Here is a 19,937-nt window from a genome sequence, read left to right as displayed (position 1 = left end):
TCCAAGCATGTACTAAGGAAGTATCACATCCTCAGAGAGATTGTTCAGAGGGGTGATGTGTTGGTTAGCAGAGTAGATACTAGCGAGAACATCGCAGACCCACTCATAAAGGTCTTACCTCTATAAAGACATGAGACCCATGTGAGCAACCTAGGATTGAGAGTCCATAGTATTTGACAATAGTTCAAGTGGAAGATTGTTAGTGTGTGCACTTATGTGCCAAGACACTCCTTATGTATTTTATGGATAATTATTTCCTAAGGTAATTATTTATCATTAATTATTTACTTTTCTGTACGTATATTATTAATGATAAAGTCCCATAAATTAATTGGTATATTAATATGAAAACCATCCTTGATTGGTTAGATATCTAGAGGGGGCATAGATATTTAGATCAACGCTGAGTATGTCAAATCGTAGAAAGAATAGTGTTGAGTCAATAGAAGATTTATCGCCCTCTTGGATTAGGAGTTAACATCCTGGCCGCTTGATAGAGATATTAGTGTCTCGAAATACATGGTCATGGGAGGAATGATTTATCATTCAAGAGGTGTCTATTATATCTTGAAAATCAAGTAAAATAATTAATTTGGTAATGATGCATACTGCACCGAATTAATTAAGATGTACGCTTAGATGAAGAGACTGAATTGCACAGTAATCAATTCTGGGTGGTTTATAGTTTATGACTGATATTAATTTTATCAAGTTGGATGGCTAAAAACTATTACTAGATGGTTACCTTTGTCTGTGTATGAATTTACACTGCCTTCATGTATAAAACCTAGAGGGTCACACGTATAGCACGTAGACATGAACATTATCTATAATTGATTATTTTAGTGGATTCTAAAATTAATCAATTGATTATTTCAAAATAAGAATTAATTAGATTATTAATGAATTTTGAAATATTGGAAGTTAGTCGAGATCAAGATCAAATATGAATTTATTTGATCCAAAGAAGAGAGAATTCGAATAGCCATAATCAAGATGATTAATGAAGAATTCGGAAAGTCATCATAATAATGATTAATGGAGAATTCGAATAGTCATCATAATGAAGGTCATAAATGAAGAATTTATGGAGGTCATAACTCTTCATCTTCCTAATTAATGGAGATCATTAATGAAGAATTAATGGAGACCTTAACTCTTCGTATTCCTTGGAGGCTATAAGTAGCCATCCTTGGAAAGATTCAAGCGATGAATTTCTTCTCTCCATTTCTCCCTTGTCGACTTTTTCTTCACTTTCTTCTATCGGAAGAGATCAGTAGTGCTTCTAAGGCTTTGTCGATCCAAGTGGCTAGCACCTAACGTATCATGTCAAGTTCGTGATCTAGTGTGCACTGATACCGCTAGAGGAGTCACGCGTTGGACTCTTATCTGTCTGTGATATCATTCACGTCTATCAAGGACATGAGGTATGTTTTTATGTTATTTTTGTGTAAAACTATATGTACCACGAAGAGATCCATGATTTAGTATATGCCTTCCGTTGCTCTCCGATCCCAACATAAACATCATTGTATAGTTTCATGTGTCAAGGAGTCAAAGAGATTCTCCAATTAACCCCTCCAGCTTCAAAATTTAATGGCCAAACTACAAGATATAAGACAAGCGCAGTCTACTTTTGTAGTATTACTAACCATCGGGTCTTAAATGAGAATGTTTCAAAATATTTGCTCACACATCCGATGTAGGAGTTATGAATTTGGGTAGAACTATGAGGACAAAAGGATAATCACACAATATAATTTCACTTTTACACTGTAGCAGCTACCCGACAACTACTGTCGGGTAGCTGCTACAACGTGAAAGCGAAATACAACTTTATTCATAATACATTAAAATGTATTAAACACGCGAACTATAATACAGAATGTAAAAGTTGACAACAAGACAAATATAAATGCCTTTTTTATAACTAATTTGTTTAGGAATTAATACATCGTGGAAGATTTAAAGCCAGAAGACCTATAAACACTACAACTTCAAATACCATATCTATTCTTTATCACTAATTTGTAGAGAATATAACTATTGCTCTATCTCTTCCAATGCATCTTTCAGTTTTCTAAATTTTTTAGTCTTTGATACTTTTCTCTCTAAGTTTAAATTTGATACTATATTTGAAGATGCACATAAACTTTTTTTTCCCCTCGATGTACAGAAGGTAAGTGCTAGATTTTTATCAAAGTGTGTTTTAAAAACTCTTATTACATCCTCTTTATTCTCAAAGAACTGGTGTATAGTGTCCTTAAAACGATTAACTTATGTAGATGCTTCTATCCAAGTATCATAAACACTCGGCTGACGCCCAATAAAGATAATATATGTTTCCCCTATATTAAATAGATCATTTAGAATCACATATAAATAATATATTATGATTAGAGGTAATTACATCTTCAATTGAAATGACTTACTATCGAATGAATTATGAGAAATAATGTTTGACAAGTTTCCTACAAATTATAAAATCAAAAAAGGTAAGAAAAAGTTATTTAGACTGTCCAAGTAGCTGCTACATGTTATAACAGCTAACTATCTAAGTAGCTATTACATATTGTGGTAGCTAACTGTCCAAGTAACTGCTACATGTTATGCCAACTAACTGTCTAAATAGCTGCTACACATTGTGGCAGCTAACTGTCCAAGTAGTTGATATACGTTGTAGCAGTTAGGGTTGTATGTTATAGCATAAATCCTAATAATATATTAGAATTAGAGAGAATTACAACTTAGATTGAAACGACTTACCATCGAATCAATTGTGGGAAATTGAAACAATTTAAATTGTCAAGTTTCCTACAAATTATATAACCAAAAAAATTAAATTCATTAAAAAAGATTATTAACATTGTAAGATTGTATGTTATAGGCTTCAAAAGCTCTTTTTGCTTCTTCTTTACTCTCAAAGGACTTGTGTATAGTACCCTTAACATGATTAACTTGTGTAGATACTTCATCCAGGTATCATAAACACCCGGCTAACGCATAATAAAGACAACGTATATTTTTTATATATATTAAATATATCATGTGTAATCACGGATAAACAATATATTATGATTAGAGGCAATTACAACTCAAAATAAAATGACTTACCATTGGTTATAAAATATAAGAAATTATGTTTGGCAAATTTCCTATAAATTTTATAAATAAAAAATTTGCAATTTATCAAAAAATATTGTACTTCATCGTTGTGATAGTTAACTATCCAAGTAACTGTTGTAGTAGCTAACAACTATCCAAGTAGTTGCTACATGTTGTAACAGTTAGGGCTTATACATTGTGGCAGTTAACTGTCTAAGTAGCTGCTACATATTATAGCAGTTACATGTATAATTAGCTGCTACACTTTATGGCAGCTAAGTAGTTGACTGTCCAAATAGTTGTTACACGTTATAGCAGCTAAGACTTATATGTTGTAAAATAAATCTTAATAAAAAATATTGTACAGTGCTGAAAAATAAACAATGGAGTGAAAAGGCTTACGATTGAGAATGGAGAGGGGTGCTAAGTAACGTGTATCATCAACTTTGTTTGAGGTGGCAGTTTTGGGAGTTTCGAACCAACTCAAGAACAAGCATGTGGCTGTAAGTTGTGCTTAGATTGTCTCTCCTTTGCTTTGCCTGCCAGCAGGAGTGAGAGTGACAGAAGATGACGGTGAAGGAAGGAGCAAGAACAAGATTTGGGAAGGTCAAGAGATTAAAAACTTAGAATGGAGAGGAGTGCTAAGCAATGCATAGCATCGGCTTTGTTTATGGTGGCAGTTTGGGAAGCTTCCAACTAGCTTGAGAATAAGCATTTGGCTGTAAGTTATGCTTAGCTTGCCTCTCATTTGCTTTGCTTGCCGGTAGGAGCGAGAGCGACAGAAGAAGGCGGCGAAGGAAGGAGGGACAGGGAGGGAAATTTAGATTTGAGAATGTCAAGAGATTAAAAAAATGAGCCATAGGTTTTGAATAGAGGGCGGAAGGGAAAAGAGAATAAAAGAAATTTAATAATGTAAATAAATCATGTCGGTAATGCCACGTAAGCGCATCGCTCACAGTCACGCAAAAGGTGTCAAGCAACATTATATATATATATATATATATATATACAGCAAGAGGCGTGCTGAATTTTCATTATAGTTCTTTGTCAATAAATTTAATTATTTTTCTGTTGGCAGCGTTCCGTCACAATTAAAATAAAACCCTTTCCCTCTCAAAAACCTAAACATTTTGAACTCCTTCAAACACCCTTGTTTCCATCAGTGTCGCGACTATTCAAAGTCACCAATCACCTTGTTCATCAATCACCGTCTCGCCGATCAACTCCCTTGGTGTCACATCACCTTGCCTAGTCTGCCTATTGTTGTTCATTTGCAACGTGTTTCCCCCATGTAAGTGCCCTAAACATCTTGTCATTCCATCCAAATGCTACAATTTTATAGCAGATACAATGTTGTAGCAGCTACAGAACCGTAACTTCTACAACATTCTTGTTTGTGGTCTTATAAGAACGTCGTAGTAGCTATTATTCTATATCTGATACAACATTTTGATCTAACCATATTGTAGTAACTATGGTTCCATAGCAGATGTTGCATTCATTTTATTATTCAAAACTAACATCGTAATGACGCCTAGTGCTTAATATTAAGTATTTGTTTATAGAATTAAATGACGTCTAGTGGTCAATTGCCCTTAGAAGCTACTTCTCATGCACATCATAAAAATTATAATGGAAAAGTAACATTCCCCAGTTTAAGTCATTTATATTATCACTACAACCAAATGAGCAACAAATGGAATTGATAAGTAGAAGCTCATTTACCTGGGCCCTGGACATACTGCAAAATGTAAACATCAAAGGCCTTGTACAAAATTTGTTTGACAAATGGGACTATCATGCTAAGTATTTCATCTTTCAAAATCAGAAGATTATATTTACAAGAAAAGATGTTGCACTGCTTCTAGGACTTCTAGATCATGAGATGAAGCCCCTTTGCATTTGGATGTCTCCTCCACCCAACTCTACCTTCAACATTTTATAAATCAGTATTGCTCAAAGAATGAAGTAAAGAACAAGATAATCAACATTAGAAAATAACCAAAACCATCTCTTGAATATGATATTTTATTTTATCAACTTGTTATTTTGTATTTTTTTTATGTGAGTTATTTACTACTACTAACAATATATCTAGACTACTAGTAAATTCACTACCTAATTGTGTAGATGACTTTGAAAATTTAGATAAATATAATTGGTGTAAGGCTATATATGACCACATGACCCCATAGATGAAGGTCATAGGTATGATGCTCTCTCAAAAGCCCAAGCCACAGGAGCTTGAGGAAAATCAAACTCCAATGCTGAAAAGATTAGGACACATACTTGATGTAAGCTGTTAAATTTTACTGTAACTTCATTGATTCAAAATTTATAACCATACTTATTGTATTAGAAGTTTAGATATATGAATATATTAGAATCATAGAGCTATATAAGAACTTTGCCCTTCCAAGAATATACTGATGGAACTAGACAATCTCATGTGTATCTATAATAAAAATCATGATTGGCCAGCTGCCTTCATAAAAAATGCTAGAGGCGCCTCTAATGGCGTTGGAGGCATCTCAAGCTTCAACAGCAAAGCTATCGCATTCAAGATCTGAGGTGCCTCCAATGTGCCTAAGGCGCCCAAATGAAAAGGCATGAAGGTGCCTCCAGCAAGCGCGAAGGTGCCTTAGCAATAGGCATGAAGGCGCCTTCAATCACATTGAAATCACTTCTAACCAGTCGAAGTTGTTAGCTGACCGTTGGAATGTGGATGAAGCTTTATCCACTTGGAGGCACCCTAGATGTCTTTAGAGGCGTCTCTAAACAATAGTAACTTTTTTCAAAAGGCTATAAAATGCGCCTTGGAGATAGGAATTATTTAACAATCATTGTACTACTTTTCCTAGCAATGTCTAAGCTTTTAAAAATTGTAAGAGGTTACTTGACCTTCAGGAAGATCTTTAGTAAGATTTAAACTGTCTTAGATTAACAATCACCTATATTGTAACCAAGTAAATTCCTTAGCATTCTTACTTTTAGTTATTTCTTTTATATTAATTATTTGTGCTTAACTAATATTGTATCCTTGCTAAGTTAGAAAGCAAGAGATTCTTCTAATTTATTTTTAGAACTATTCACCATCCCTCTAGCCTACCTAATGAGGACATATATATATAGGTCCCTCCATATAGGTATTCGGGTCGGATATTGGCAATCCCTCCATAATCTCCTCCATTAGGGTCAAATATTCGAAAGAAATTGTCATCCATATTAGCTTACGTACCAAATGGTGCACCCCTATGAGCACCATATGTAAAATTTTATTTTTTTATTTTTTTTAGAACTTAGGATTTAGATTTTAAGGTTTACTCTTTAGGATTTGATGTTTAGACTATAGTATTAAAGCTAAAGAAATTAAAGCCCAAAAATTACATAAGGTGCTCACAAGGTGTGCATCATTGGATATATATAGGGCCTTTAGGGTTCAGGGATTGAGTTATAGTATTAAGCAAAAATAAAATTTTCAAATAAAAAAAATATTTTGGGTGCTCATGGGGTGTATGACATAAGGTGAGCGGCATATCAAAATTGTATATATATATACACACACACACACACTCCCATATATGCACTGGTCTGCGCGACTGAGACATGTTGCCCACGTGCAACGTCTGATCAATGATGTCATGTGGACATTGTTGGTGCAGTTGACATCAATGATCAAGCCTAAGTTTTGATAAATGACAAATGGATTAAAGTTAGATATGTTGTGATCTAACCCTTTCTACCAAGTGTGCAGGATTTGACTGGTCTAACACTAAGCTGAAATCTAGCTAGATCTGGAGGGACCTGATAGTTGGTGTAGAAGTTCAGATAGGTCAAGGAGTGATATGATATCTGGTGGAAAGTCCGGCTAGATTTACAGAACCTGACAGCTAGAAGAAGTCTAGTTGGGTCTGTGAATCTGACAACTGGCGGGAAAACTGGGTGGACTGTAAGGAGTCAAGCGATTCTACATAGTAAGTAAGATACTAGAGGAGAGTGTTACAGTGAGGAAGAGTCTCATTTGAGGACTTTAGGCACAGTCTAATTTAATTCTATTTCAGAAACCTAAATTGAGACCCTGACTAGATCCTAGTCTCGGAGAAAGGGATCTAATTACTAAACAACTTAATTTTATTGTGCTAACTTTATCTTACAGGGTATACTATATTTTGTTAGACTAACACATTTTAGAAAGGAGCACAAATGCCTCGGGTGAACAGGGCTATGGAAGGCGCCTTGAGCAGGGCTATGGAAGGCGCCTTCGAGGGCTTGGAAGACACCTTTAGTCAAATGACCAAAAGACCTTGGCGACAATAAGAGCCGGTTTTTGAGGGGATAAGAGTTGGTATTGAAGACGCCTTCAATGGTGTTGAAGGTCCCTTCCATCCCCTTTAAAATGGCTATTCGACCAAGGCTTTACACAACTCTTCTACAAGCTTTTACGCTTGTGTAGCCCCTAGGGCATAGCACAGACGGTAGACACATGACATCTCTGGCGTAATGGTCAGGGGTTGATTCTCAGGAACTGACAACATGAGGTTTACCCCACCATGCGCCTGGCACCTATGTACCTGCATGTACCTCCCTCTATATCCGTGGGGGCCGACATTAGGGGGTCGTTAATGTAGCGGATCTACATTTTACGCATTCATTCGACGTTCCGACTGCTCTGACTTTGTGCTGCTGCTCTACTATGACACTACTGTGCCCGATTGCCGCCAAGAAGCCGTCCAACACCAAGCTCAATCTATTAAAACTACAAATGTTGGGTAATGAAGTTTTCCTTGTGTACTTAATTACTACTTAAAGGAAAGTGTAGCTTGTTACACTTTTCCTTTTCCTTTTATTGTACTCGGTCCTCTCTTCCAGTGGTTTTGGAAGAGATCTTTAGTAGATTACCCGTCGATAGGTCTGCAAGACCTGAGTCTTAAAGTAGTAGTCGCCGAAGGCTCTGAACCAAGTAAAACCGACCAAGTTTGCATACTTGTGTTTTTGCTTTCTATTTTTGTGTTTAATACCGCTGCGTACTTTTGATTTCAAAAGAAAAAGATAAGTTTTCTAAAACCACATGATTTACCTCCACTCACGTATGTAACGATCCTTCAGACAATGTGTCTCAGTCGCACATAGTGGCACAGATAAAATGGTGTAATATATATATATATATAGTCTCATTTAAAGTGAACGGTCCAAAATACCCTTACTAGTCATGTAAAAACTAGTATGTAGACTAGCTTTTACAACATGTAGAAATTACATGCTAGTTTCTACATATTTGATCGTGATTAAATAATGTTCATTTAAAATATAATAAGTGTTATGGAGTTCTCATCGATTATTTTACTTATTGAAATGCTATTTTAATAAGGTTATCACTCGAAGCAAAATCAAAATAATATAAAGTCATTGTAATTTCGACACGATCAATCATGATCAGATAATGTTCATTTGAAATATAATGGTGCGTTTGGTTCAAGTCATCATATATAACCTTGGTTATGTGATTACTAAGTAATCACATAACTAAGGTTATGAGGAATAAGACATAACCAAATGTTGTTTAGTTCAACCTAGGTAATACAATAAAAACTTGTTTGATTGAAGGTTTTAAAGAATACTCTAGTTTAATATTTTACTGTATTACCCTCAGTTACAAAATCAACCATACTTATTATTATTATTATTATTTAACTTTACGTTTTTTTTTATGTTTTTTACTTTTTCTTTTTTCTTATATATTTTTTTACGTCTTTATGTGTGTTTTTTATTTTTTTTATTTTTTTTAATTTTTTTATTTTTACTTTTTAAAATTTTTATTTTTAAAATTTTTAAATTTAAAATTTTTATTTTTAAAATTTTTAATTTTTAAATTTTAAATTTTTTTTATTTTTTATTTTATTTTAAATTTTAATTTTTTTAATATTTTTGTAAATTTTCTCTTTTTTTCACATTTTTTCTTATCGGAGGGTAATTTTGATAAAAAAAATTCGTTAACCCCGGAATCAAGAAAAACCTTAGGGGGCGTTTGGTTTGATCATTTTCTATTTTCATTTTCTGTAAAAATAAAAAACATGTTTGGTTGATCATTTTTACCTATGTTTTCCAGAAAATGATATCCCATTTTCTAGAAAACTAGAAAACGGCTAAAAGTCATTTTCAGAAAAAACTGAAAACGCGGTCCAAAAAAAATGAAAACGTGAAAACGCGACTGAAAAAAAAAGTGAAAACGCGAAAACGCGGCCGAAAAAAAAGTGAAAACGCGGCCCACTGGTGTCATTTTTTTTCATTTTCTTTAACCCTTTTTTTTCCCTCCTCTCCCGAACTCCCGACTCCCGTGCGTCTTCTCCTGTGCCCTAAAACGCTGCTTCCATCGCTCCTCTCCCTGTGTCGCGCTTCCGGCGCACCACCGCTCCTCTCCCTGTGTCGCGCTTCCGGTGCACCACCGCTCCTCCGGCGCACCACCGCTCCTCCTTCGCCCCTTGTTGCTCACACACCGGCAGCCCTTTGCTAATCCTGCATCCTCTCTGTCGAGCTCGTCTTCTCCATATTTTCCATCGATCCCTTCCGTTCGTCGCATCCTCTCTGTTGTGGATTACTTGGTGTTGAAACCATTCATAGGTTTCCTTAATTATGTAAGTAATATAATTTTTTTTTTTTATAATCTGGCAGTTTTTTCTTCAGTTTGTGTATTGGATTAATCCGATGTATATTTTCTCATCTTTTATATGATTTGAATTTGGTTATCTTATTTGTTCTTTAAATAATAGTTACTTTCATGCATGATGGGAGGAGGAAGCTTCTCAGTTGGAGTGATCATGGCAAGATATGTAAATGATAGGGATATTTTTTCCTAACACAGTGAGATATTTTATATCGGAAATTTATTAGAATAAATTCACGTAAATATCAACTATATTAACCATGGGACTTCTTTAGTTGTTTCTTTATGTCCAAGCATTCTTAGTTGTGTCTTTATAGCAGGTATTCTTAGTTGTGTCTTATAGCAGGTATTCTTAGTTGTTTCTTTATTATTTTACTTTCTTAGTTGTTTCTTTATGTCCAGGCAATATTTTCCATTTTTCCTTAATTCTACTGTTCTTACTGTTCTTCATTCTATTTGTGCCCTTAAATATGAAAACAATTGTTTTATAGAAGACATTATGGGAGGCCATAATCCCGGTATCGATGTGGAGAAATATGAGTGGTCAAAGACTAATGTTGCCATGTTTGTCGAGATCATTTATGATAAAGTGAAGCATAATAAGTTACAAACATCTACCTTTAGTAATGTGGTTTGGGAGGAGATCAACAAAGAATTATATCAAGCTACGAAGACGAATTACGGTGTCGATAGGCTCAAAGGTAAATGGAATCGTCTACTCACCAGACAACGACTTTTTGCTGCATTGCTTGCTCATACTGGTGTGACAATGGATCCAGACACCGGTAAAGTGAATGCTCCAGAGGAAGTGTGGGCAGAATTTTATATGGTAAATATTTTTATCCATTCAAATATATATTTTTATTGTATGCTAGTGTATAATAAAATGCTTTCCTAATCAATTGTATAGAAAAATAAAAGGGAGTACAAGTCAATACGAAAGGAAGGTTGTGATCATTTTCACATTCTTAGTGAAGTTTTTGGTGGGACAACAGCAACAGGTGATATGCATAGGGCTTCTACTCAATTACCTCCCACATCTGATGAAGAGAGAGAGCTTGAAGAAGCATTCATTAATAGAGGTGTTAACTCATATGTTGAAGTCGTTGATGATGAGAATGAGGATGTCGGAGGGGAACCTAATAATCGATGGCGTCGTGTTGCAGAATCATCCAATAGTCGTCGACGTAAAGATCCTAAACATTCAAGAATTGAAAAGTATGAGGCTTGTATGGACAAGTGGAGTAATACCATGGAACAGCTGAGTGGAGAATCTATTTCTAGACAAAAATACTTGGAGTTGAGGGCTGCTAAGTTAGAACGTGAACAAGATATATCCTACTCTTCTGGAACTAGCATGTTCAATGATCCATACTCTATAGAGATGTGCATGCCGATTTTAAATGGGATGGAATCATTATCTATCCAAGCATACACAAAAGCTACCGAAGCTTTCCTTAAACCTGGTCTGCGTGAAATTTTCATGAAAATTCCATCAAATAGGAGAGCTGAATGGTTGGATTGCCTCAATCTTGAGCACGTGTAGGATCATATGTTGCCAAGTTGATGGGGAGTGCTTTTATTACCTAGCCGAAGACTACTTATGTTAATGGAGTTTGTTTGATTTTGTGGCTTGAATATTGAAGACTTGTTTGATATTTTGGAATTTAATGTTGAAGCCTATGTTGATCTTTTCAATATGAATTGCTTATTCGGTGTTTATGTGATGAATCTATTGATAATTTGATACATGTGTGTTGATTTTAATATTGGTTTGATGCAGATCATGTCGAGCTCTGATGATGAATATGATGAATTAGGTCCAGATATTAATTTGCTGATAGTTTTGGGTATTGCAAATGATTTTTTTCATGACATGATGACTGAATATTTTGGATACATTGATCGAATGTCGTGCCGAACTTCATCTCTTAATGGGAGGATGTATATACAAGAAATACTTGATGGGCACCCCCAAGTTTGCTTTGACAATTTTCGTATGTCAAAACATGTGTTTGTGAATTTTTGTAATACATTAAAATAGATGAATCTATTGCAAGATGGAAAGAAGGTTACAGTTGAAGAAGGTGTCGCTATGTTCTTACTAATTGTCGGGCACAACACACGACATCAGATATGTGCAAATCGGTTTCAACATTCATTCTACACCAGTAGCAAGTGGTTCAAACGAGTTCTACGAGTTGTTTGTACCTTGGGCACATATATTATTCGACCATATGAACACAATGGCGTCCATCCTCGCATATTGAACAATCCAAAGTGGTTTCCGTATTTTAAGGTACATATGCTACACTAATGTGTCTACTTACATTAACAATTTATCCTTACTAACACATTGTGCATTTTTAGAATTGTCTTGGAGCTATCGATGGGACTCACGTGTCGGCATGGGCACCATCATCAATTCAGACATCTTTTCGTGGTAGAAAGGTTATTGTTACACAAAATGTGATGCTTGCATGTGATTTCGATATGCTTTTCACATTTGTGTATACTGGTTGGGAGGGGACAGCAAATGATTCCAGGGTGTTCATAGACACATTGACAAGGCATGAAAATAATTTCCCTAAACCTTGCGGTGGTAAATAACATATAAAACTCTCTATATATATTCATTTATGTTGATATTTTACATCATCAATATGGAAACAATATATGCAAATCAATTTTATCTTGTTGATTCTGGTTACCCAAACATGTCGGGGTTTCTCGCTCTGTATTGAGGTCGACGCTATCACTTGCGAGATTATCGAGGGCAAGGCAGACCAAGGGGGAAGGAAGAGTTATTTAATTATAGGCACAGTACATGTCGTAATATTATAGAGCGGTGCATTGGGGTGCTCAAAGCAAGGTTCTGAATTTTAAAAGATATGCCAAATTATCCAATTACTAGGCAAAGATTAATTCCAGTTGCATGTTGTGCGGTGCATAATTTCATACGTCGACATCATGCAATGGATAATTTGTTTATGGAATACTCTTCTAATGATATGCTCATGTATGGAGTCGAAGGTGATTTTAATGATCAAGAGCCGATTCCAATTGATTCAAGTCAAATTGCTCAAATGCGAAGCATACGTGATGAAATTGCAAGCAATATGTGGAATGATTATATGGTGCACCCCCCCCAAGTACCCAACCTTAGTTTTCCCTTGAAACATCAGTCTCTTGCTACAGGTATGTTGTGATTAAATATGGATTGGGGTTTTTAATTTGCTTACTTGTCTCTAACATGTGTTTATTGCCATGAAGCCTCGAAAGAATGAATAGAAGCTCCATGGAGTAAATTCTAATTTTGCACTCTTGTAATTGGGCACCTAATTTGTGAGTAAATTCTTCTTCAATGTTGTGCATTTGTTTAGTGTTGTTCTGCAAAACTTCTTTGATGGTTGTCAACTTCTTTGGTTGTTTTAAGTTGGTCTTCCTATTTCCCTTTGTCAGATTTAGTGTTAGAAATTTGATCTGTGTAACTAGAACGACTACTTATGAAGTTGATGGCCATACATTGTAATCAACCTTTTTTGGCAGAACATGATTTTACCATCTTCTGCTTCTGTTCAACAAACATCTATCACAAACATTTTATTTATTGTATGCCAAATGGCTTCAACCTAAGCAAGATCAAATGCAAGCCTTTTTTTCTTATTCTTTTTTTGCCCTTTGTCAAAATGACTAACCATTCATTTTATGCTTTGGCCATTTGGGCTAACAGGTAACTTTTGATGTTGAATTGCATGTCACAAGTGTTGGTTTCGATTTTGTTATGCTCGCGATAATTGGCCTTTATCTTATCGTCCTTTTTACTGTTTTGGTCATCGCAACACGAGTATGTATCTTTCCAGCAAGGTTCTATAGACATACAATGCAAGATGCTAACTGTAACGAATTGCTTTGCAGGGTTTCGATGAACTTCTACTTATGATTCGACGTCTGCCGACTCGCAAGTCCAAAGCAGCATGAGCATGAGTCGCGTTTTGTTATTGACTTATTTTAGCCGTGTACGAGTTTTTGTTATTTTTAGTCATCGAATTCAGTTGGAAATTTTGGTGTAATCTCTCAATGGACGATGTATTGTTATTGACTTATTTTAGCCGTGTACGAGTTTTTGTTATTTCTAGCGATCGAATTCAGTTGGAAATTTTTGTGTTATTGTTTTAATTATGTCTCCTTAATAAGATCGATCAGCAGTATAAGCATCAATTATCAGCATGGTTATTGGAAAATAGTGTTCTTGTTAATCCTCAGAAGTAGTTTTTAGGATTAACATGCCGAAATTTTCAAAGCGGCCACGTAAATGAGCGTTTGGTGGCTCCAAACAGTATTTTGTCAGTGGTTTACCCTAAACCCTAAAATTAAATTTAAAATTTAAACCGTGTTTTTTGAATTAGAAATTCAGATTAGGAATTTCGATGTGTCTAGGAATTTTGATATTATTGTAATATGGAAGCTTAATCCTATATTAGATTAGAAATAAGACTAATTTTGCTATATTAATTTTTCATCTTTGTTTTTTTATAAATAAAATTAATTTAGATTACCATTTTCATATTAACTTACCAAATACATTTTCCAATTTTCTTTTCTATAAAATAAAAATACAGTCTATCATACCAAACGTATTTTCTAGTTTTCTTTTCTATAAAATAGAAATACAGTCCAACATACCAAACACGTTTTCTGTTTTCTAAAAACTACATTAGAAAATATAAAAACAGAAATAGAAAATGAAAAGTAGAAAATGAAAAAAAATTTACAAACCAAACGCACCCTTAATTTCCTGAGGTTTTCCGATTCCGGGTCGTATGATCCTTTTGCTGACGTGTCGGACATCGAACATTACTCGGAAATCATTGATTACCTAAACTAAACAGAGTTTTTGTTGATAATTTTGGGTGGATAACCAAGATTATCAAGGATAACCCCGAACCAAACGCACCCTGAGTGTTATGGAATCATCATCGAATATTTTATTTATTAAAATATTATTTTAATCAGATTTTTACTTAGAAAAAAAATTAAAATAATATACAATAACTATTATAAAAACTAGCAACTAATTTTAGAAGTTAACAATTAGTTTCAACACTTATAGAAGTTGCATGTCAATTTTTAAACGGTCAAATGTTCGATAATATAAGAGTATTTTAGATGCCATCTCTTGTTTGGTAAATGGACAGTGAAGGAAATTATCTATCTTTTCTCACTCCCAAGATGCTCTAGTCTTGGTTTAAATTTAATAAATACTAGAAAGTCAAATGTAATCAATTTAATAGTAATTTTCAAAAAAAAATAATTATTGAGTTTGTTTTCTGAAATAAATTTTTACAGAAATGTAATGGATTGAGCAGGCAGTCCATTTAAAGCCCATAGCCATAGTACCATGGTCCATGTCTCAAAACCCTAGTTTAAAACAGATGGAAACATAAAAGTCGTCACTTTGCGCCGAACCACCCACCCGAACGCACGCGGTGTTGCTCCACGAACGTCGTAACCCTAGGGCGGCCGTCGTCCTACCACGCTTCCTCGGAGCTGACCTCCCTCTCCACTTCCTTCTCAGGTCACATCCTTTCTACCCTTTCGATTTTACTTTCTAGCGAAGTTTTGGCAACTTTAATCTGCTGCCCTACCCTCGTTCATATACTATTTTGGTTCAGTCTTGAAAGGAGCAAGCTTTACCAATTTCCATTTTGTTGGTTTTTCGTTTGCATTCTTGCTGGAGAAATAGGATGGAATTCTCGACCCAGTAAAATCGACACATGGCAAGAGAACCATTATGCCGTGAGAAAATTTTAAACTTTGGATGTAGAATGAGACTTTGTGAGTAGGAAGGATGCTGTGAATTAGCTATCCGAGTTAGGCGATTCGGTCAAGCTGGTTGACATATCATATATATGAGCGAGTTACTTTGCAAATTTTCGTTGTCTAACTCTACTCACTCGTAACCAGATGATGATTATTGGTTAATCTTATTTATTTGGAAGGTTAATACATCTTCGTCATTTGATCTTTCGCTCAAGAAAATGGCCACTTTAATCTTCTTTAGATGCCCAAGGACTAACATGGTTTGCATTGTGATAATAGTGCTTATTGGAGAGACAAGAACCGTGTAGTTATCCCAAATAGCTTGGACTAACACATGATAATGTTGAGACATGTAAAAGAATGTAGTATTGTTGAGACTACGGGCCAACTTTTTTTTTGTCTTCTCTACATCTAATTCCTCTGATGAAGCTGGAAATACATCATCTCAAGCACAATATATTAGTTATTGAGCCACTTATCTGTACTGAAATAATTATTTATGTTTTATGCATTGACCTCCAATGAACCATGATTTCATCTTGTTGTCTAATTCTGTCATTTTTGTGATTGATTGTGGTGTCTGTCTAGACTCTATAACGGGGACCAGATCTATTGCTTGCTGTTATTTGAATAATTTGTCAACTAGGCATCACACTGGCATGTTTATAGCCAAATTAGTGCAAAAGTCACCATAGTCACAGGAAGTTGAGAATAATCAGTCTTAACAATTTTGCAATTGTGAAGTATATATATATACTCTTAAATGTTTATCTTGCTATCGCCTAGAGGTTAGCAGATGTTGTATCATCGCTGTACATCTCAAATGGAATCTAAGCAATTTTCATGTAGCTTATTTGGAGCAAATTCCTGTTGGAAAATAAAATAATTCCTGAAAATTTGGGTCATAATTTATATGTTTGAATTTAAGTTCGGAAATTAAATCTGAAGTTTCATTTGCTTATGTTTTGAATAAAAACTATGGATGCTGGCAATTGACATTGTTTTAAGAGTTCTTTTGCCTTATAATTATCCACAAATCATCTTCCATCACTTAGAGAAACATATATAGTGTCTGAGAAGTGTGCTTTGTGGCATGCATTTTGTTTTTGTGAATTTTATGATTTGTCTTTGCTTGCTGCTTTTACTAACTTTTAGTGTTCAAAGATCATCCATGCTCTTCATTCTTATTATATTGCTGCAATGTTGTAGCTAATCTTTCTCTACTTTTTCCAAGTCCTAACATTACTCCTGCTTCATTTTGTAGAACTCAATGGAGGACGAAACTAATGTAAGCTTCCAACCTCAAACGTTTCAATCCTTTATTTATTGAAAAGAGTTTCTTATCAAGTTTTCTCTTGTTTGAATATAATTGCTACAGTTTGGTATGAAGCTTTATTTATTGTAACAATATGATGAAATTTGCAACATAAATAAAAATAAATCGGATCGTAAATACTCTGATAGCTTTAAAACAATCGGTTGGTTCAATTGACTTTTGAGCAAACAATTAGGATTATTGTAGATATGCTTTAAAAAAAGGAGGTCTGAATTCAAATACAGAACAACTAATAGGCATTCAACATAATCTTTGCAAATTATCAAAAAATAAGAGAAGGAATTTTAGCATACTCAGATAGCTAAAGAACTCTATCAATCAACAACAATTTATAAAAAGCTGAGATCTATCCCGTTCATCACTGCATAGGTCCAAACATGATGCGGAAAAATATATAACTGATAGCTAAAGAACTCTATCAATCAACAACAATTTATAAAAAACTGATAGCTAAAAAAACTGAGATATATCCCGTTCATCATTGCATAGGTCCAAACACGACGTGGTAAAATATATTTCTTGATCAATCGGGAACGTAAACATGTTTTGTCTCATAAGTTGATTATGAGAAGGTTGAGCTGATTGTCAATTGCCTGAATTCAGCTGTTAATGGAGAGATCGATCTGGTGTTGTGTTCCTAGATGGCTCCGTACTATGTTATATAAGATAGTTTCTATTGGGTGTTGAAAAGCGATTCTGTTACAAGGTGGAGGCTGAAGCTAATGCCAGTGTTGCAATGTTTGGAGCATTGGTTGTTTGTGTGACCACAATGGTGGCTGATGTTCGTACAATCTATTGATAATTTGTGGGCTTCAGTGTGGATGTTGTATGTGCCTATGTGCAGGAGTATTTTGCATCATCTACAACAACAACAACAACAATCAAGCCTTTTTCCACTAGGTGGGGTTGGTTGTAGTATTTTGCATCATCTAATGGTTGATTATTGGATGCAATATTGTTTGGGCTCTACAGCACGACATGTGCCACATTTTTGTGGGCATGTAGGTCACTCTGCTTGTAACCAGGAAAACCCATTTGAACACATTCATTACCAAATACTTTGACATGTAGGTAGGTTGCATGGTCATTCCTATATTTCCATTCTTGTTGGTTGTTGACAGGGTTTATGGTTGATGTTGTTAGTTGCACTCTTGTTTGTAGTAGGGATGGTACGTTGCAGATTATGCAACTGTAGCACCACCCTGGTTGCTTCTTGACAGCTGCCTGGGTGCTGCTACTCATTGTGTATCTTTAATTGTATTATTTTCTTTTGCAGATAGATTGCCACGCTGGCATGGAATCCTTTCCAATTAATGAAATAGAGATTCACACACTTGAGACATAGATTAGTGTTTAGCAACATATTCAAAGGTTTTTAAATGTACATAAAATACTCTGATAAAAAAAAGATCAAACCTGAACAATAATCAAGTATGTATAGTTATTATTATTTCAACATATTTTATCTTGCTATTTGATGTTTTAGAGATTATAATGCTTCAACTATTATCTTTGTAGTATTAGTTAATATTCATTATTTTAAAAAGCATTTGCAAACTGCATAAACTTATGCAGTGGGCTGTATTCCATACTATTACAGTTTGGATGCTTTAATTATAGTTTTAGTAATTACATGTGTAATTATATCATGCTGTCTGCTGATTTCTTATATTATTTTTTGGTGCTTATCCTGCTTTCAATAATCATTTGCAGGGATCTGTGGTAGAATAAATACATTCAAGAATCTAGCAGTAACATGTCAACCGGTCCTGGCCTAGAGTCATTGGTAAACCGTATGTACAATGTTCTCTTTTGAAACTTAATCAGTTTAGACTAAGTATTGTGTATATCATGAATTCTAAAATTACTGTGATGCTGTAATCTCCTCCTATTTTATTTTTGCAAGCTTTTTTTCTTCAAATAATTCGCTGAATCTTAGAAGAGACAAGCTAATGAATTCCCGTGTGCAGAAACTATCTCAATCATCACAAATGATGGGCGCATCATTGTTGTGAGTTGCTATAGCTATAGCCTTTACCTTTATCTATTAATCACTTGTCCCTTGTTTAGGGAACTTTGAGAGGCTTTGACCAGGCAACAAATATCATCCTTGATGAATCACATGAGAGAGTTTACTCCACTAGGGTAAGTTACTCATTATATTCTACTGTTATTCTTTTTTTTTTTTTGCCCATCTCAACGTTTAATCCCCTCTGTTTGTTCTTGTTGTCCATTATTTTGCAGGAAGGGGTACAACAACTCGCCCTCGGGTTGTATATTATAAGAGGGGATAACATGTATGTATGGCTCCTGAGGTTTTCCCCTGAAAAATTCTTTTTATTGCCTTTCCAAATCCTTATTTTTTGACAATTTTTTTTGCAGAAGCGTTGTTGGAGAGTTGGACGAAGAGCTGGATCTAGTGAATGACTTGTCCAAAATTAAGGCACATCCCCTTAAGCCTGTAATACATTAATGGTGGAAGTATTGATGCTGCTGCACACACAATATTAGATGTTGACTATACACTGCAGTTCTTAAAAACCAGGGGATTCTTGCATGTTCGTAGAATGTTTTTTGTTCTTCAGAAACCTAGTTGTGTAGCAACCCTCAACGTGAGTGTTTGCTATGCCAATTGAAAATGTCAGCTGTTTATCAGCTCGAAGAATCAGTATTCATCTTCTGAACATCTTTAAATAACCTTATTTGCTGATGTTAGTGGTTTTTTTTTCTTTCGTTAGTTTGATACTCATCATTTGTTTTATTCGTTGAAATGTTACTTTCATCAAATTATCACTGTGAGAAGCACAATTAAAAACCAATTATTGAAACCAATTACTAGTTTCTATATCTTATAGAAGCTATGAAAATAGATCATCCATATGATGATTTAGGAAATGATGACGCCCTTTTATTTTTGCCTAATATAGTTTACTTTTATTATAGAAAATTTCTTCTCCTTTCCTTTTACAGAGAACTGGTTATTTGACAAATAAATATGCATTTAATGGAAGC

The 19,937-nt window shown here is 34.7% G+C and overlaps 1 protein-coding gene across 2 annotated transcripts; it reads left to right on the top strand.

The window, feature by feature from the left end:
- Window positions 1-15,196: 15,196 nt before the first annotated feature.
- Window positions 15,197-19,635, top strand: LOC121980940 (sm-like protein LSM8). Of its 2 annotated transcripts, XM_042533224.1 has the most exons (7): window positions 15,198-15,344; window positions 16,854-16,877; window positions 18,639-18,718; window positions 18,896-18,936; window positions 18,996-19,070; window positions 19,170-19,222; window positions 19,308-19,635. In XM_042533224.1, exons 3-7 carry the CDS (start codon window positions 18,682-18,684, stop codon window positions 19,396-19,398), a joined length of 297 nt encoding a protein of 98 aa, XP_042389158.1. In that variant the 5' UTR covers window positions 15,198-15,344; window positions 16,854-16,877; window positions 18,639-18,681; the 3' UTR covers window positions 19,399-19,635. The 2 variants fall into 2 exon arrangements, with proteins under 2 accessions (XP_042389157.1, XP_042389158.1); XM_042533223.1 differs by having other exon boundaries at window positions 15,197-15,344; window positions 18,996-19,222.
- Window positions 19,636-19,937: the final 302 nt, after the last annotated feature.

Source organism: Zingiber officinale, chromosome 5A (assembly GCF_018446385.1).
Source record: "Zingiber officinale cultivar Zhangliang chromosome 5A, Zo_v1.1, whole genome shotgun sequence".
Lineage (NCBI taxonomy): Eukaryota > Viridiplantae > Streptophyta > Magnoliopsida > Zingiberales > Zingiberaceae > Zingiber > Zingiber officinale.
The sequence above is the reverse complement of the archived record's forward strand: the minus strand, read 5'-3'. Positions and strand labels throughout refer to the sequence as shown.

Excerpts from the sequence above, each read along its gene's own strand:
- LOC121980940 (XM_042533223.1), top strand. The coding sequence starts at position 18,682 with ATGTCAACCGGTCCTGGCCTAGAGTCATTGGTAAACC. Across the intron at positions 18,719-18,895 it reads CCTAGAGTCATTGGTAAACC|AAACTATCTCAATCATCACA; the intron begins GTATGTACAATG and ends TCCCGTGTGCAG. Across the intron at positions 19,223-19,307 it reads ATTATAAGAGGGGATAACAT|AAGCGTTGTTGGAGAGTTGG; the intron begins GTATGTATGGCT and ends TTTTTTTTGCAG.